Here is a 14987-nt window from a genome sequence, read left to right on the forward strand (position 1 = left end):
TAAGAATTTCTTTCAGAAATGTCCAAAGATTCTGTAAGACACAGCGACACCGATTCTGAAATTGGATCATTTCGCTCCAATCGACTTGGAAGACTTGCTCCAATAATATGCCCTATCATTTGTGCCCTTTTCTTAGCTAGTGTATTTGCAATTTCATTTATAGTTTCCAAATTGCTATACAGCTATATGTACAGCACAACCACCTTCTGTACAAGCCGAAAATATGATCCATCTAAATTATATGTTATTTTAAAAAATACCACCAAATCGCCATCCTTAGTAAGGCTAATTTAACAAAAATCAGTTTTTATAGCCTTTCTTAAATTATAGTGTTTAGTGCCACCTATTACTCAATTGTATTACTATTATTTTTAACTCATCACACAGTGATTATAACTTAATATAAATAAAACTAGGTGGCGGTATAGTACGAAATAAATTGTAAAATAACGATTTTTTTTTATTCTTGTAATTTATTATATACTAAATTATATTTGATTAAAATTTAAATATATGTATTTTTTTGTTTATGTACATGACAGGACTTTTACTTGTTGGTTACTTGACGTTTCACACAGCTTCCGTGTTTCAAAATTCAATTGACAATTTACACAAATCTTATGTCAAAACACTTCCATTGTTAACAAAGTTGTTGAATTTGTATTAAATTTTTTTGTGGTATTAATTTAAGTTGGCAGATATTTTTTATATATCAAATAATTCATACAATTAATATAAAAATGACCATAGTGATTGTTCGGTAGTTCAATATATCCTGTTTTATACGCCGCAACGTCTATTATGTAAGTTAAATTTGGTCTTTATTATTTTTATTGATCTGTATTGCGAAGGTCATTGTCAACCGGCTTTTCATCTTTCTTTAAATAATATTTTTTTTAGATGATTTGAAGTTGAATGTAGAGTTAGTGTATAATACTTTTTTGACTTTACTAATCTTAACTAAATCTAAAGATTCTGTGATTCCGGAACTGCTGATGATCATAGCAAATATTCTGTCATGTAATTATTCAAAATTTTGTCAAAAGGAAATACCTACTTTACTGTTGATTAATATAATTTCATAACAATTTAAATTTTCTTATAAGAACGTGTTTTTTCCAAATACAGTAGAACCTCGATAACGTAAACCTCGGTAACATAAAAACCTCTGTTACTTCAAAAAATACTATGTTCCCTTCCCATCAGAGCCCAAAACCTCTATAACTTAAAATACGCAACCTCTATAACTTAAATAAATAATCTCTGTATAGGCCCTCAGTAACTAAAAGAAATGTTACCACAACCTCTATAACATAAAATTGTTTGTGAATGAGTCATTTTGAAAGAGTGTCAAAACAAATGGTTTCGGTATTTATTGCTTGCACGTATTGTTAACGTAAACAATACATTACCTATTGTTTGCTTTATCTAAATTCTTCAAAGCTTTGCGGCGGTTAGCTTTGTGACAACGACTTACTTGCATCATAAGTTAATGTGTTAATGTATTCTCCTCTCTATTTGTCGTTGAAAATCAAATCGATTTAGAAACAGTGAATTTTTTGAAACAAAAGAAAATCACAGATTTTTTTAAGTAGACTAAACCTTTAGTTGTTGTTTTATTTTTATGTAATGTAAGTAATGTGAATAAATATGATTACATATTTAATTTTCCATCCTTCTGATGCATTCAAGTAAAAATGGGAGCAAGGGTACATAGAAACATGTACATACCTCTATATTAACCTTTACCTAACATAGAACCTTGATAACTTAAAACCTCTATAACATAAAATATTTTGTGTTTCCCTTGGACTTTATCTTATCGAGGTTCTACTGTAGTATCTGTCTTTTTTGAAGTTAGTTTTGGATCTAACAATTTTACTTCAGATTAAATTTATTCTTCTTTAAGGCTTAAGATTTGGTTTTGTTGGTAAGATTGTTCATTATGTTTATAATAAAGTTTATAGCTTTGCCTGGATGAGATTTCTTATTTGCAATAGGGCTGCCGGGTGCATTATTAATTTTTTTTATATTTTGTAAATCAATTTTATTCTGTGCAATGGGATGTGAATAAATAAATATAATAACTTTATGAGTTTGACAACTGTTAAAAGCCCTGATGACTGTTTTAACTCTATTATACAATTTGATCAAGGGTGGTTCACAGATTATGGTTTGCTCGGGCAAGGGGCTCATCTGATGTTAAGTGATACTGTTGGATAAATGAATCTACTCTCATTTAATATTTATCCACAAGCCCACCCTAACTTTCTTGGTGACCTAGACGTCATACACTCTGGTTAGCCATACCCTATTAGAGCTTTGGTTAGTCAGTAAAAGAACGCCATCATCCCGATGTTCTGGACTACTAAAAACAAACCTTTGCTACCTTCATTATTGTCCGTGAGAATTGTTCACCATTAACCATCCAAATGAACACAGGCAGAAGGTAGATGGGAGTTCAGGATTAGATTGCCAATGCCTTGTATTAGCTGACATGATGTGCTCTTATTTGAACCAGAGATTTGTACATGTTTTATTTTACCTTCTATTTAGTCTGGAAAATAATTATACAACAAGGCAATGTTTGACTTTGCAAGAATCATCAACTCATTAGATACAAACATAATATTCAGAAGTGTTTTTTTCCCATATCTTTTTAAATGTACATGGGACTTCACATAAAAGCCCTCAGGGTAATTCAAGAATTCTGAGACACAATGGATGACTTAACCTATTAAAGCAAGTGCCTCTCTTTTTGTTAAGGCTTTGTCATTGTGATAAAAAGTGAAGTTATGTCAAGTGGTTGTGAGTGTTGAGATGCTTTGTTTATGACTTGATACGCAGGTGTGGTACTTCTATAGTTTATTTTATTTTTTTATATTGAGACGAAGGATCTCCACTTGATACAGTCCTGACATACCTCTCTCACTTAAAATAAAAAAATAAAATATGTTGTATGTACAGGTATCACTTATAGACCAGGGTAGAAGCCTTTAAAAATAATAATAAGTGAAAAAAAATAATAGTAGGATGAAAACCATTGGAAAAGGTTTCATCCTACTATTATTAAAAAAAAAATTTTGGCCGATCCAAGGTCACCCCCTTCCCGTTTTAAGGGTAAAAAACGGTTTATCTCAATTTCTGGCAAAACTAAAAGTCCTATGGCAAAGTTGTAGATAATAAAAAGATCTTAAACTTTTGTACTTACACTTTTTTCACATTACCTCAAAATTTATGTGAGAAATTAAAAATAACCAAGATTTTGGTTTTTTATTTTTATCTTTTACAAAAAAAAAACAACGAAATTTGTTAAAAAGTTACCTGTTTATGTCCTAAATACGTTGTAATTTATTTGATTTTGATTTGTGTAATATATATTTTTTTTTGTTATTTTTTGCATTTTCTGAGAAGATTTACTATAAATATAATATATATTTTTTACCATCGGAAAGTAGAGGTTCAACGAACATAAAGCACACCAACTTTTTGAAAAAAGTTGATATTTTGAAAATTAGGGTGCTTTTTAGATAGAGCCTTGGCTTAGGATAATAACAGACAGAAACACATATTTATATACGTTTTATTTCATTGTACTTAAACTTTAGCTATTTATTTTAGAAATTTCACTTAGACCGTGCTAACATTGCTACTGGATACTGTGAATGTTAAGTAAAAACTTATTTGCTAGTCAAACATGCCATAACGCTTATTTTCGTCAGTTAAAATTGATTACGAATAATTAAGTAATTTGGCACAGAGGGACGTGAACGTTGATCCCTGTCCTAGTTTCCGGGGTCATACGTAATAGTGACGTCACGGGTGGCCCGCTGACCTATTTTCAAGGTGCCCATTGAGGTCCCCCTGCTAATATCCTATATTTAGCCGCACTACGCCATTCATTGCTCGATGCACATGGAAGTGAATGGGCTCTGCGCATGCCTGATCAAGTTATTGTGTTCGTACCTCTTTGTTATTTAATTATTTACAACTTATAATTGCCGCTAATACTTTATAAATATTGGAACATTTTCTTCATACACCCACAATAGTTCATTCTTTAGTTTTATTTTGTTTATTACTTTAGTTACAGTGGCGGATTTACCAGCAGGCTGTGGCGGCATATTTGGGGCATTTTTGCTACCTCATTCTGGTTGACGTTTTTCTGATCTTTTACAGAGAAGTTTGCAACAAATTTTGCTTAACTCCCCAACCAGTAATCGACCTCTGCACCCTCAGCTCACACTTTGTATGAGTGAAAAGAGCGAAATTGCAGAAAGTGTATTCTTCTTCCCCCTATCAACCTATACATGTCAGTCCTACTACTCGTGGGAGGCTGCGAACTGGATGGTTTGTGTATAATTTTGCGCTCAAAAATCAACCCCAAAAATTATTTTACGTGCAATTTCAACGAAATTGTTGGATTCAAAAAAAATTCTTAGTCAATACAATTGTAGAGGCAATTGTCGATCTCATCTAGTTTTAAAAAAAATATGTTTGACGTGTAAAAGTTGTACAAACCTACTTACAGAAATAAATCATTTATCATTTAAGGGCGGCAAAAATTCACAGCCTATACCTTGAGAATTTGTCAAAGTCAAAGTCAAATTATTTATTTCAATAAGGCCACCTAAAATGGCACTTTTGAACGTCAAACAAAATACAAAAAAGATTCTAACTGCCCCTTCCAATAGGTAGTTTCGTGTGGAGAAGAATGGGCAAGAAACTCCACACTTACTCTTTTAAAATAGGTTTACAATATTTTGTTTTCATTAGTTAAATAATTATATGTGTGTGTAAATCCGCCACTGTTAAGTTTAGATGATGATGATGATGTAGTCATGTTTTTTTATATCTTCTGTCCGCGATGTCCACAGGATTTCTCTAGTCATTCTATAGGCGTCAGCCTCTCAAAGCTGGTGAATACCTGCAGCATATAAACCCGTAAAATGCGATATTGTTAAGAGGCAAATCAAATGTATTATTATTTCATAAGCAGTGATGGACTGACTGGAAGGGTTATTTCATTTGTTGCTTTTAGACAAGCAGTCTTTTTTCTGAAGTTATTTCGTATAGATCCAGATCTTCAATGAAATCAATTTCAATTGTTAGTCGTAACATGTACCTAATACTATCGTGAGACCCTTAGCATGTAAGGGCATATCCCTTTGTTTTTTATTGTTAAAGGCCACTGTTGTTAATACAACATAAGTTCGCAGTACGCAGTTAATTACATAATTGCATGCCTTTGTTTCGCATCGATTATAAATTATGTATTAGGCATGGAATAATTAAATTCGTTTCGGGTTTATTGCTACAGTGATTAAGACTTTAATTCATAACTAACAAGTCTTATAATAATAATAATACTTATTAAGCATTATTTACTCTTTGAAAAATTCATCCATCTTTACAAAAGATACATGCACTTTAAATTTTATAAAGATATTTATTTTTTAATTCTTTATTGTTAGGACCTCTATAGACTTCGTATAGACATAGTGGCTATAGACTCACCCAACAATGGATTTTTCTTTTCATTTATTTGCTACGGTGAAGGCAACCAGAGAAGTGTAGGCCTAGTGGCGTCAGCGTGCGAAACTCAACCTTGAGGTCGTTTCGATCCCCGGCTGTGCACCAATGAACTTTGTCTGTGTGCTCATTTATCATTCGCTCGAACGGTGAAGGAAAACATCGTGAGGCAACCGGCTTGCCTTAGACCCAAAAGTCGACAGCGTGTGAGGCACAGGAGGCTGATCACCTACTTGCCTATTAGATTGAGAAATGATCATGAAACAGATACAGAAATCTGAGGCCCAAAACAATAGGTTGTAGCGCCACTAGTTTGTTTTTTGTTTTTGAAGGCAAACACAGAAGACCTGCTTGCCTTGCTTGCCAATTTGAGGTCCAGACCCATAAGGGGTTGTAGCGCCACTGTAAAGCATTTATGCTAATGTCCACTCAAATATTTTTCTATATTACATCTATGTGCGGAAAGAGAAGCATGCGAACTTATATATCTTATCTGCTATATATTTCATTTATTCACAGAAATAATATAGTTTTAATTAAAATTAAGTATTAAGGTGAAGAGCTACCTCTAATTAAATTTAAATCTTTGTTTTTTATTTATTTTATTATTATTTATTACCTAAGATGTCATGTCATGTTGTGTAAAACTTAAAAACTTGGCGAAAAGAGTGGCAGAGAGTTTTTGTCAGTTCTTCTCTTCCGCTCTACGCCCTGGATTTGAGAACTGGCACTAAATGTAAATTTAGATGCATTTAATGTATATTTATTTTTTGACGTTCATAAGTGTACATTGTGTTACCTATATGAATAAAATATGATTTTTTACTTTGACATTGATCCCACGACGATTCTGTTTCACTCCAGTCTAACGTGTAGTAGTAATTACGCATGAGGAAACAAATTCTTAAAACCCCATCGACTATTGACAGTGTGTATCGTGTAGGCAAACTCGTTTCAAGCTTCAAAGAATCCACAATGAAACAAACAAATATAAACTTTATCATAATATACACAACGGTATGTTTGGAATAAATAGGTATGCATTGCTTGATGTCACCGATCAGTTTGTATTTTATCCGTGTTAAAGGCAGACGTATTTCTGTGTGTTTAAAGTTTTGTGTCGTGTTTGTGTGTTGTAAAGGAATAATTTTCACGCTGGATTTTATATTTAACGGTATGTATTGTCTCTGTATTTATAATGTCTAAATAGTCAATAACAATAGTTAACGGATATTTGTTAGTCATTCTTTGACATTGCTTAACTAATGGCTTTTGTTTAGGGACCTTGATTCTCTTTCTGCGATACGAGGGTCATCCCGGCTTCAAATGAACATATTTTGGAATTAGCCTATGTTCCTCAGGTTTTATGTATCATTCTTACAGTAAAAAAAGTTACGAATTCGGACTATTAATTTATTATTTACACAAAGCTATCGTCTTATAAAGACATCGTTTCAAGTATGGGTTATAAATTGCTTAATGCAACAGCTTGAATATCAAATACCAGCTGGTTTCACCGCGGTCAATCCACTTGCACCACAGGTTTATCTTCAAATCGTTTATAGAAACGTTGATTCATGTTCTTATGTATGGATAATGGATATACTTCGTAACACTAGAAAATATTGACCCAAAATATATAACTGATGTATATATATATTTTAGTCTTAAGCGCTAAACAGTGGGAAGTGAAAAATAGAACACAAAAACAGTATCTTGCCTTTAATAGAGACTGTCAATCAATCAAAATCATTTATTCATATAGGTAACACAATGTACACTTATGAACGTCAAAAAAGAAATATACTCGTTCATTAAATCCTTCTAATTTTACATTTACTGCTAGTTCTCAAATCACGGTGATCTAGAAGTTCTTTTATATTATAGTTAAGGCTTTATGGAGCTACTCAAAAAGGAGAGTGTATCTGGTATTATTGGAAATTGATAATATTGTAGTATGATATATATACAGGCGCTAAATTTCGTATGTGTATGGTGTTTGTATGGTTTAGTAGTTTATAATTGTCTTCGGAGCCATTTTATAATAGAATGCAGTATACTCATATAATTGAAGCTTTAAGGCATTCTAACAAGATTGGATTATTCCCTAACATCTTTTAAAACTCTTCTGCATAAACATTTCTTAACCGTATCCTATCCAGCGCAATCTTGACTTTTGTAATTCTTGTATTTCTTATTCTTTTGTATTGCACCACATTTCATGAATCCGTAAGATTCGCTTTTTAGTTTTTAGTTTGTTTTATTATTTTAGTTCTATATTTTTTATCATAAGATTTGGTTATGCACTTCTTGCCCTTTCTTCTTCTTGATCACGTGTTAGCGATAATTCCGCCCGTTGCATCGCTTATAATTTTTATGTATTATGTTATTTGTTTTTGTATAATATAACGAAGTGTGAATAAATAAATAATAAGTATTTTAAGTCTGTCTACGCTTGACTGTTTTTAAATATGTCTTGAGAAAATAGTTTGACAGCACATGTAGCTAAAACACGGACCGTAAAGGCGGAAACATACTACTAAAACGCGACGCGACGTGTCGTGTCGACACCCGATGTCCATCGTGCACATTACCAACACGCGACACCACGACACGCTTGCAAATTCAGAAGTCATTGTCCTTGTTTTTGTCCTTGTATTGAGGTAATCTCATGTCATATAAAACAGAATATTGTTTCACCAACTCAATTAATTGTTCGTCGTTCATTTCGCCAAATAAATCCAAAAATATCTAGGTATATAAATTGACATTCGTGTCAAAAACTCGAAAGACTGACGCATGACGTCATCATCACAACATCCACAACACGCCGATCCAAATCGATTGGATGTTACCGCGTGTGATCACATGGCGTGTTGTCTATGTGCATCTGACCATATTAAATATATGGGATTGATAAGTACTGACATGCGTCGGATGGCGTGGTGTAGCGTCGCGTTTTGGTAGTATGTTTCCGCCTTTAGTCTTTCCTATAAATAATTCCCTCTTTCAATTTTATTATAGGTACTAAAAATTCTAGCTACAAACCTGTACCTACTTGAGTACATTTTATATATTTCTTTATCATTTGTATGCAGAGACAATAGTCTACAGTTAGAAGCCCATAAGGCATCCGCCAGCATCGTCATTAGTCTGACCTAATAGGAGTGAATGTACTGAGAAGCAATTAATAATTTATAATTATATTTATACTAGTGGACCCGACAGACGTTGTCCTGCATGATATTTCAAGCGATTAGGATATTAAACAAAGTATGAAAGTACCGACTGCAGCGCCATCTGCCGGGTTCATTTGTGAATCTAAACCATTCCGGGCTCCACCCAAACGCATACAAAAAAAAAATTCAAATTGGTCGAGAGGAGTTCAGTGATATACACACGTGCAGTAGAATATATAGCTTACATATATCCTAGCTTTTAAGTTTGATCAAACTGCACACGGTGTGCAAATTGGATTGAAATCGGTTCAGTAGTTTAGGAGTCCATAGCGGGCAAACAACGTGACACGTAATTTATAAATGAATGTTAGAAATGTGTGTTTGTTCTTTCACGGCACATTTGCATGTTTTTTGTATATTTATAGAACAGGGGAGAAACGGGCAGGAGGCTCATCTGATGTTAAGAGATACCGCCGCCCATTGACACTCTTAATGACAGAGGGATCGCGATTGCGTTGCCGGTCTTTTAAGTATTGGTACGCTCTTTTCTTGAAGGACCCTAAGTTGCATTATTGATTATTTCATAGATGCTTTTTCTGTTAGTTTGTTTCTCGATATTTATAATACTAAGATGAAAATATATCTTTCTACTTGTAGAAATTAAAAGAAAATCAGTGGCGCTACAATATTTTTAGGTCACGGCCTCAAAGTCAATCATTTATAAGATTATCAGCCTTCTGTGCCTGACACACGCCGTCGACTGTTTTAGTCCGGGGCACGCCGGTTTCCTCACGATGTTATCCTTCACCGTTCGAGCGAATGTGACTGCGCACATAGAAAGAAAGTCCATTGGTCCATAGCCGGGTATCGAACCTACGACCTCAATGAGAGTCGCATGTTGAAGCCACCAGGCCATCACTGCTCAATTATGCTACTGCTTGTAGCAATTACGTATGGTTAAAACCAGACCGTTTAAACCCCTTGGGGCGATGTACGCTGCATTAAAGTTAATGAACAATAAACTAAGTAGTTCATGTATTTTAAAACTTCTTATCTACTTTTACAGCTTTCCTTTTTTGTTTATTATATATGTTATATAATGACAATATATATTTATTAAACAATATAAGCTACCTTTACAGATTACTTCAATGCGGTGATTATGTACATTAACATCAAAAACAAAACAATATATACACGTAGAAAAACAACACAGCATTATATAAAACAAGGGAAACGGGTAAATATTAAAATGATCGGATGGAACGGAATTTAGGAATGGAAAATCAATTCTTATAGAGCTAGATAAAAAGAGTGTAAGAAAAGATATTTACGTTCATATTGTCTAAATTGTTATATCATTACTTAAGATAAAAGCTGCTAAGAGTTTATAAACATGTGGGTCCATTGTTGAAAGTAAACAGGATATGGATGAAGGGAAAGGAATTTGAAGGGAAATTAGACTTTCGAGAAGAGCCGACCGGTCGCGCCGAAAACAAACACAGCTTTATACAGTAAAAGATTCTTACTGTATAGAAACTGACATGTAGGAAAACTTTTGCCAGTTCACTCAAATCTATAAAAGCGTCTGTCTATGCAGTTAGTTAATTGATATATTATTTCTATGTTATATTTATTTTGTTAAATTGCGTAGTTCCATTTTTAGTTTTTTTATGAAATTAGTTATTTTTATTATAGCACAAAAGTCACGAATAATGACGTTTAAAAATTAATTAGAAGTTTTTTAAATTAAAATATGAAAACGTTTATGCAAACGATTCTTTTGTGGAGTTATATCAGTTTTAATTGGGTTTGGATGAATGCCTAATTATAAACAGAGTGCAACAGTTTATTTTGCTGAATATTTTTGGTCTATATTAAAATCATAAAAGATTTGTAATACTGATATGTTCAGTATAAGATGTCGTAATGTAAGCTAATTACGTAATAACTTCTAACAGAAGTTCCCGTGAGTAGGGACTGAATAAATTGACCGAATTGGTATTACATGGATCTCACAACTGCTTACGGTAGAAGAACTGCGTTGCGAGACTTTTTTACAAAATATGTTTTTGATGGCATCAAGTTTATATCTCGTAAGTCAAAGTTATTCTGGTCAAGGCGTATTCTATATGTTAAAACTATCCCTTAACATAGTGAAATTGTTTTATAATACAAATAGTGTTTTTCACCTGCTTGTTTTGAGTTCTAGATTATGTTATTTTTTAATAAAATATTTTTAAACTTAACATTCCACCGGCCGGCTGCGTATTTTTTTTTAATGTTTTGGAAATGCATACGTCATTTGTTTTTTGAAAATGATCAACACAAACACAAAAGTACTAATGTTCTCTTTATAATATAAGTATACAAAACAAATTAAATATCATAGCATATATAAAATTACATAATAATAAGCTTCATCAGCCTGCGCCAAAACTCAGATCTCCCATAAAATTCACTTTTTCCGCATTTATTTCAAAAGAAACGAAAATAACATTTCATATTTGATAAGATTCGCATTCTCAACAACCTTCCAAGGAGAAATTACATGAATTTCACATGAAATTAAGATGTTTCGTTATTTATGTACCTTTTAACAAGGTAACATTTTCTTCACGTGTTGTACTAGTCAAGGATATTGAAGTAACTATCAATTGTTATGTTTATGTAAATTACATACATACATATTAATTTTAATGAATTTCTATTTTAGCAAAAAAAAAATCTTTTAGGTCTGGGCCTCAGATTTCTGTATCTGTTTCATGATCATTTGGTAATCTAATAGGCAAGTAGGTGATCAGCCTTCTGTGCCTGACACACGCTGTCGACTTTTTGGAACTAAAGCAAGCCGGTTTCCTCACGATGTTTTCGTTCACCGTTAAATTTTAAATGCGCACATAGAAGGTCACAGTGCACAGCCGGGGATCGAACCTACGACCTCAGGGATGAGAGTCGCACGCTGAAGCCACTAGACCAACACTGTACTAACTAGGCCAACAAGTAGGCTCTCGCTACTGAATAGCAGAAGCCTCTCAGTGTAGAGCCCCGCAGTCCCCGAGTCAAGCTCCACATCCATGGTGTCTGTCTGCGTAAGCGCATTTTAACCTTATTAAAAAAAAGGTTTGTCAATATGAAACTCTACAAGACAAGACCTTCACAACGATTTTCTTCATTCTTCGATTTATGACTGCACATCACTTCCATATCCTTACCTACCTTACTTACCTTGTCACTCGACGCCATCTTTGTTTACCTTTTTAATCAATTCAGAGAGACTTTTGTATTCTTTAGTATCGTTATAACTGGATCTCGAAGTAATTGTTTTATAGTTACTTCTATTGACAATATTTATCTGGTATTATCCCTATAATTCATAACCATGCAACTGAGCTGAATGTGTTCACTGAACCATTAATGCTTTGTCACAATACTCGTGATTATTGGTATGTGTTCACCATTTAGTGATTTAATTATCTTCTGGTGTACCTTAGTTAGTGTATTTATCGTATTTAGTATTATTATATAACGCTCGCAGAGTTCAGTACTTGGTCTCACGTGATTTGGAAGAAATTAAAGTAACTTAAGTCAAATTCACATTATTATTATTACTACACTTTCTCATGTACTTGTTCCATTTTGACGTGACAACGTCTTATAATTCGATGGAGCCGGCTGCACACACGGAAAACAATAACTCATGCGGCGTTACCTCGCTCTGAGGCGTTACCTCGCTCTGAAGCGTTCCATTTAAAATTGACATAATTGTATTTATGCGTACAAATAAATGTAACTTGATCAATTCAATTGTGATTTCCATTTACCTCCTTCTCTATATCCATACAAAATACCTATCAAACAAATAAAATTTAATTTTTTTTTTGAAAAATGCGACCATCCCATCAATATTTTTTTATGACGTTGTCACGTTCAACTATCGTCAGTAAACCGACTTTACAGACAACCGATTTTTTCATGAAACTTTGGAAAACACCATCAAAATTGTGGTTTGCCGACGCCATATTGACCGTTTGAAGAGTTTCGTTTCTAGTTTGAAAGTGGCAGAAAGTGGAATTTAATTTACAGTTAACAGGCTAGGCAAGTAATGAAACGTCATCGATCCAAGTCATTTGCCTAGCCGTTTAATCAACTGGTTGAATATATTTCAGGCCGCTAGTTAAACAGCTAGGCTGTTAATTGAACGGCTCATTGAGCTAGTTGGCCGCGACATCCACTTTATTCCTTAAAAAAATATTTTTTTGTTATTTTTCTTTTTTTTTGATTATTATTATTATGTGTGTTTCGTTGGTAATAAATTTTGTCTATGTCTATAAGTACATTGTAATTTAATACACACGACTGTTAGAACTATTAACTACTACCCGTCGTCGCCCATTGGTGGTTGAATTTATTTTTGACCTTATTCTCGATATCTATCCTTGAACACAGCACCTTGACTTATCACTCGCCACGAATAGCTTCGAAATAGGATAAACAGAAATCCTTTGGGGCTTCCTCCACGCGACTGAAGCCACCCAACTGCGCATATCAGATTAATGTGGTGTACACTCCACTTGAATTGTGTAATATCGAATTTTACGTTAATTACATTACAATGCGGTAATATGAGACATATTTGTAGGATGTTAAGGTAGCTTTGATTTCTAGTATTGCAACCACACTTACTTAACCAATAAACTATTAGTCAATTGTCTTGGTTAGATCTAGGGAATGTAATCCCGATCCCGCGGGATTCTGATCTCGCGAGATCCCGTGTAATTTTTCGGGATCAATCCCGAAGCACAATATGACGAGATCCCGTTCGAGATTGACGGGATTGGGATATACTGATTTAGTTAGTGCAGAACATACGTTGCGTTTCATGATTCGAAAGCTAGAAGACCTAAAAACTACTCTCTCAGAAAAGTTGGTCTCTTCGATGAAAACCGAATAATTTTCAAGATGATTTGGAGCACCGGAAAGGTAACGAAACTTTCCAATTGCAAAGCAAATATCTAAATCAAAGGAATCAAAAAATATAATCACACTACTATAGAGATTAATAGAGTAGTAGTAGGAATATGTACAAGTGCTACTACTACATTAACTAATACATCACTTCAAGAGGAATTAGAGTCAGTAATAAAAAAGAAATGGATTTATTTAGAACATAATGTTCGTATATGTGGTGTAATCCGTTTTGGCTATATCATAATTTAAAAATTTAAAATATCATCTATAAAAATAGCTGTGGATTATCAATAGTGTTAAATAAAATAAATAAATAGTAACCATGGTAACGTTGTGTAAGAAGTATGTGTGTATGAAATGAAAAATTTACATATACTAGCGATATTATGATTAGAGTGACCTCTAAGATTCGTAGGTCGTGAACTTTACCGTAATTCTTACTGATCACGCTCACATGGGGCTACACATCGTCACATGTCATATCAAAGTGTTTTCGGAATTATTAATTTATTGTAAAATAAGTAGGTATATTAACTTATCCCCTGAAATTATTTGCGTGCGGTACTCAAACCTAGAGGAATTTTTACTATGTGCACAACTACTGTTTTCTTCTCTTACTTTAATAACATTTTTTTCTTATCATATATATATAAGGAAAAACATAAACAAACCATGCGTCTCGGACCAAAACATGGATGATGTATGTCAAGAAAAGAAGTCTGCTTAAAAAATATCAACAAATAAATCTTATCTGCTAATGCTAAATATGTATAAAGAAAACATGCCTAACATAATATAATATAGTATTTATGTATACTTTATTATATTAGGCATATTTTAACTTCGCAAACGAATATCGTTCTTACTCTACAACTTGTCCTTCAACAAGGGCCTCTAAAGGTTCCCAATCATTTGTTCTCTAGTAGTGCGAATCGGCATTGGAACTGCTATGTTTTTTAGATTGTCCTAGATTTCGTGGGTACCAATCCGTTCCATTTTTGCTTCTCCCTCCGCCAACTGCATTTTAGTCCTGTTATTTTTTCAATACTGTTTTAGGAACTTTTTGCATAGTTATGACTCCAGTACAGCTATCAGCAACATAAACATATCGTAAACTATTATCATTCCCTTCATAGGCATTGTCTTTCTTAATTTAGACAGTTACCAGAACCTTTTCTATATATAATAGATAAGATGTATCTTAATTACATAAGAAATCCTTCATCATATTGCTATCGTTGAATGTCGTGACAGAAGTATACAATTTAGCACATAAGCTAATGTGTAGAAGTAATTGACGTCAAT

At 33.3% G+C, this 14987-nt stretch overlaps 1 protein-coding gene across 2 annotated transcripts in view; it reads left to right on the forward strand.

Moving 5' to 3' along the window:
* Positions 1 to 502: 502 nt before the first annotated feature.
* LOC125052867 (protein GDAP2 homolog) overlaps positions 503 to 14987 on the forward strand; it is a 93642-nt gene continuing 79157 nt past the window's right edge. Inside the window, exon 1 of one of the 2 annotated variants that reach the window (XM_047653913.1) lies at positions 503 to 803. Coding sequence is in view for 1 of the 2 variants with exons in the window: in XM_047653910.1 (XP_047509866.1) it covers positions 6583 to 6706 (124 nt within the window). In the remaining variant the exon portion in view is untranslated. Of the gene's footprint in view, positions 804 to 6580; positions 6707 to 14987 lie in introns of those variants that run through there. The other variant, XM_047653910.1, reaches the window with a different exon arrangement.

This window comes from Pieris napi, chromosome 10 (assembly GCF_905475465.1).
Source record: "Pieris napi chromosome 10, ilPieNapi1.2, whole genome shotgun sequence".
Classification (NCBI taxonomy): domain Eukaryota; kingdom Metazoa; phylum Arthropoda; class Insecta; order Lepidoptera; family Pieridae; genus Pieris; species Pieris napi.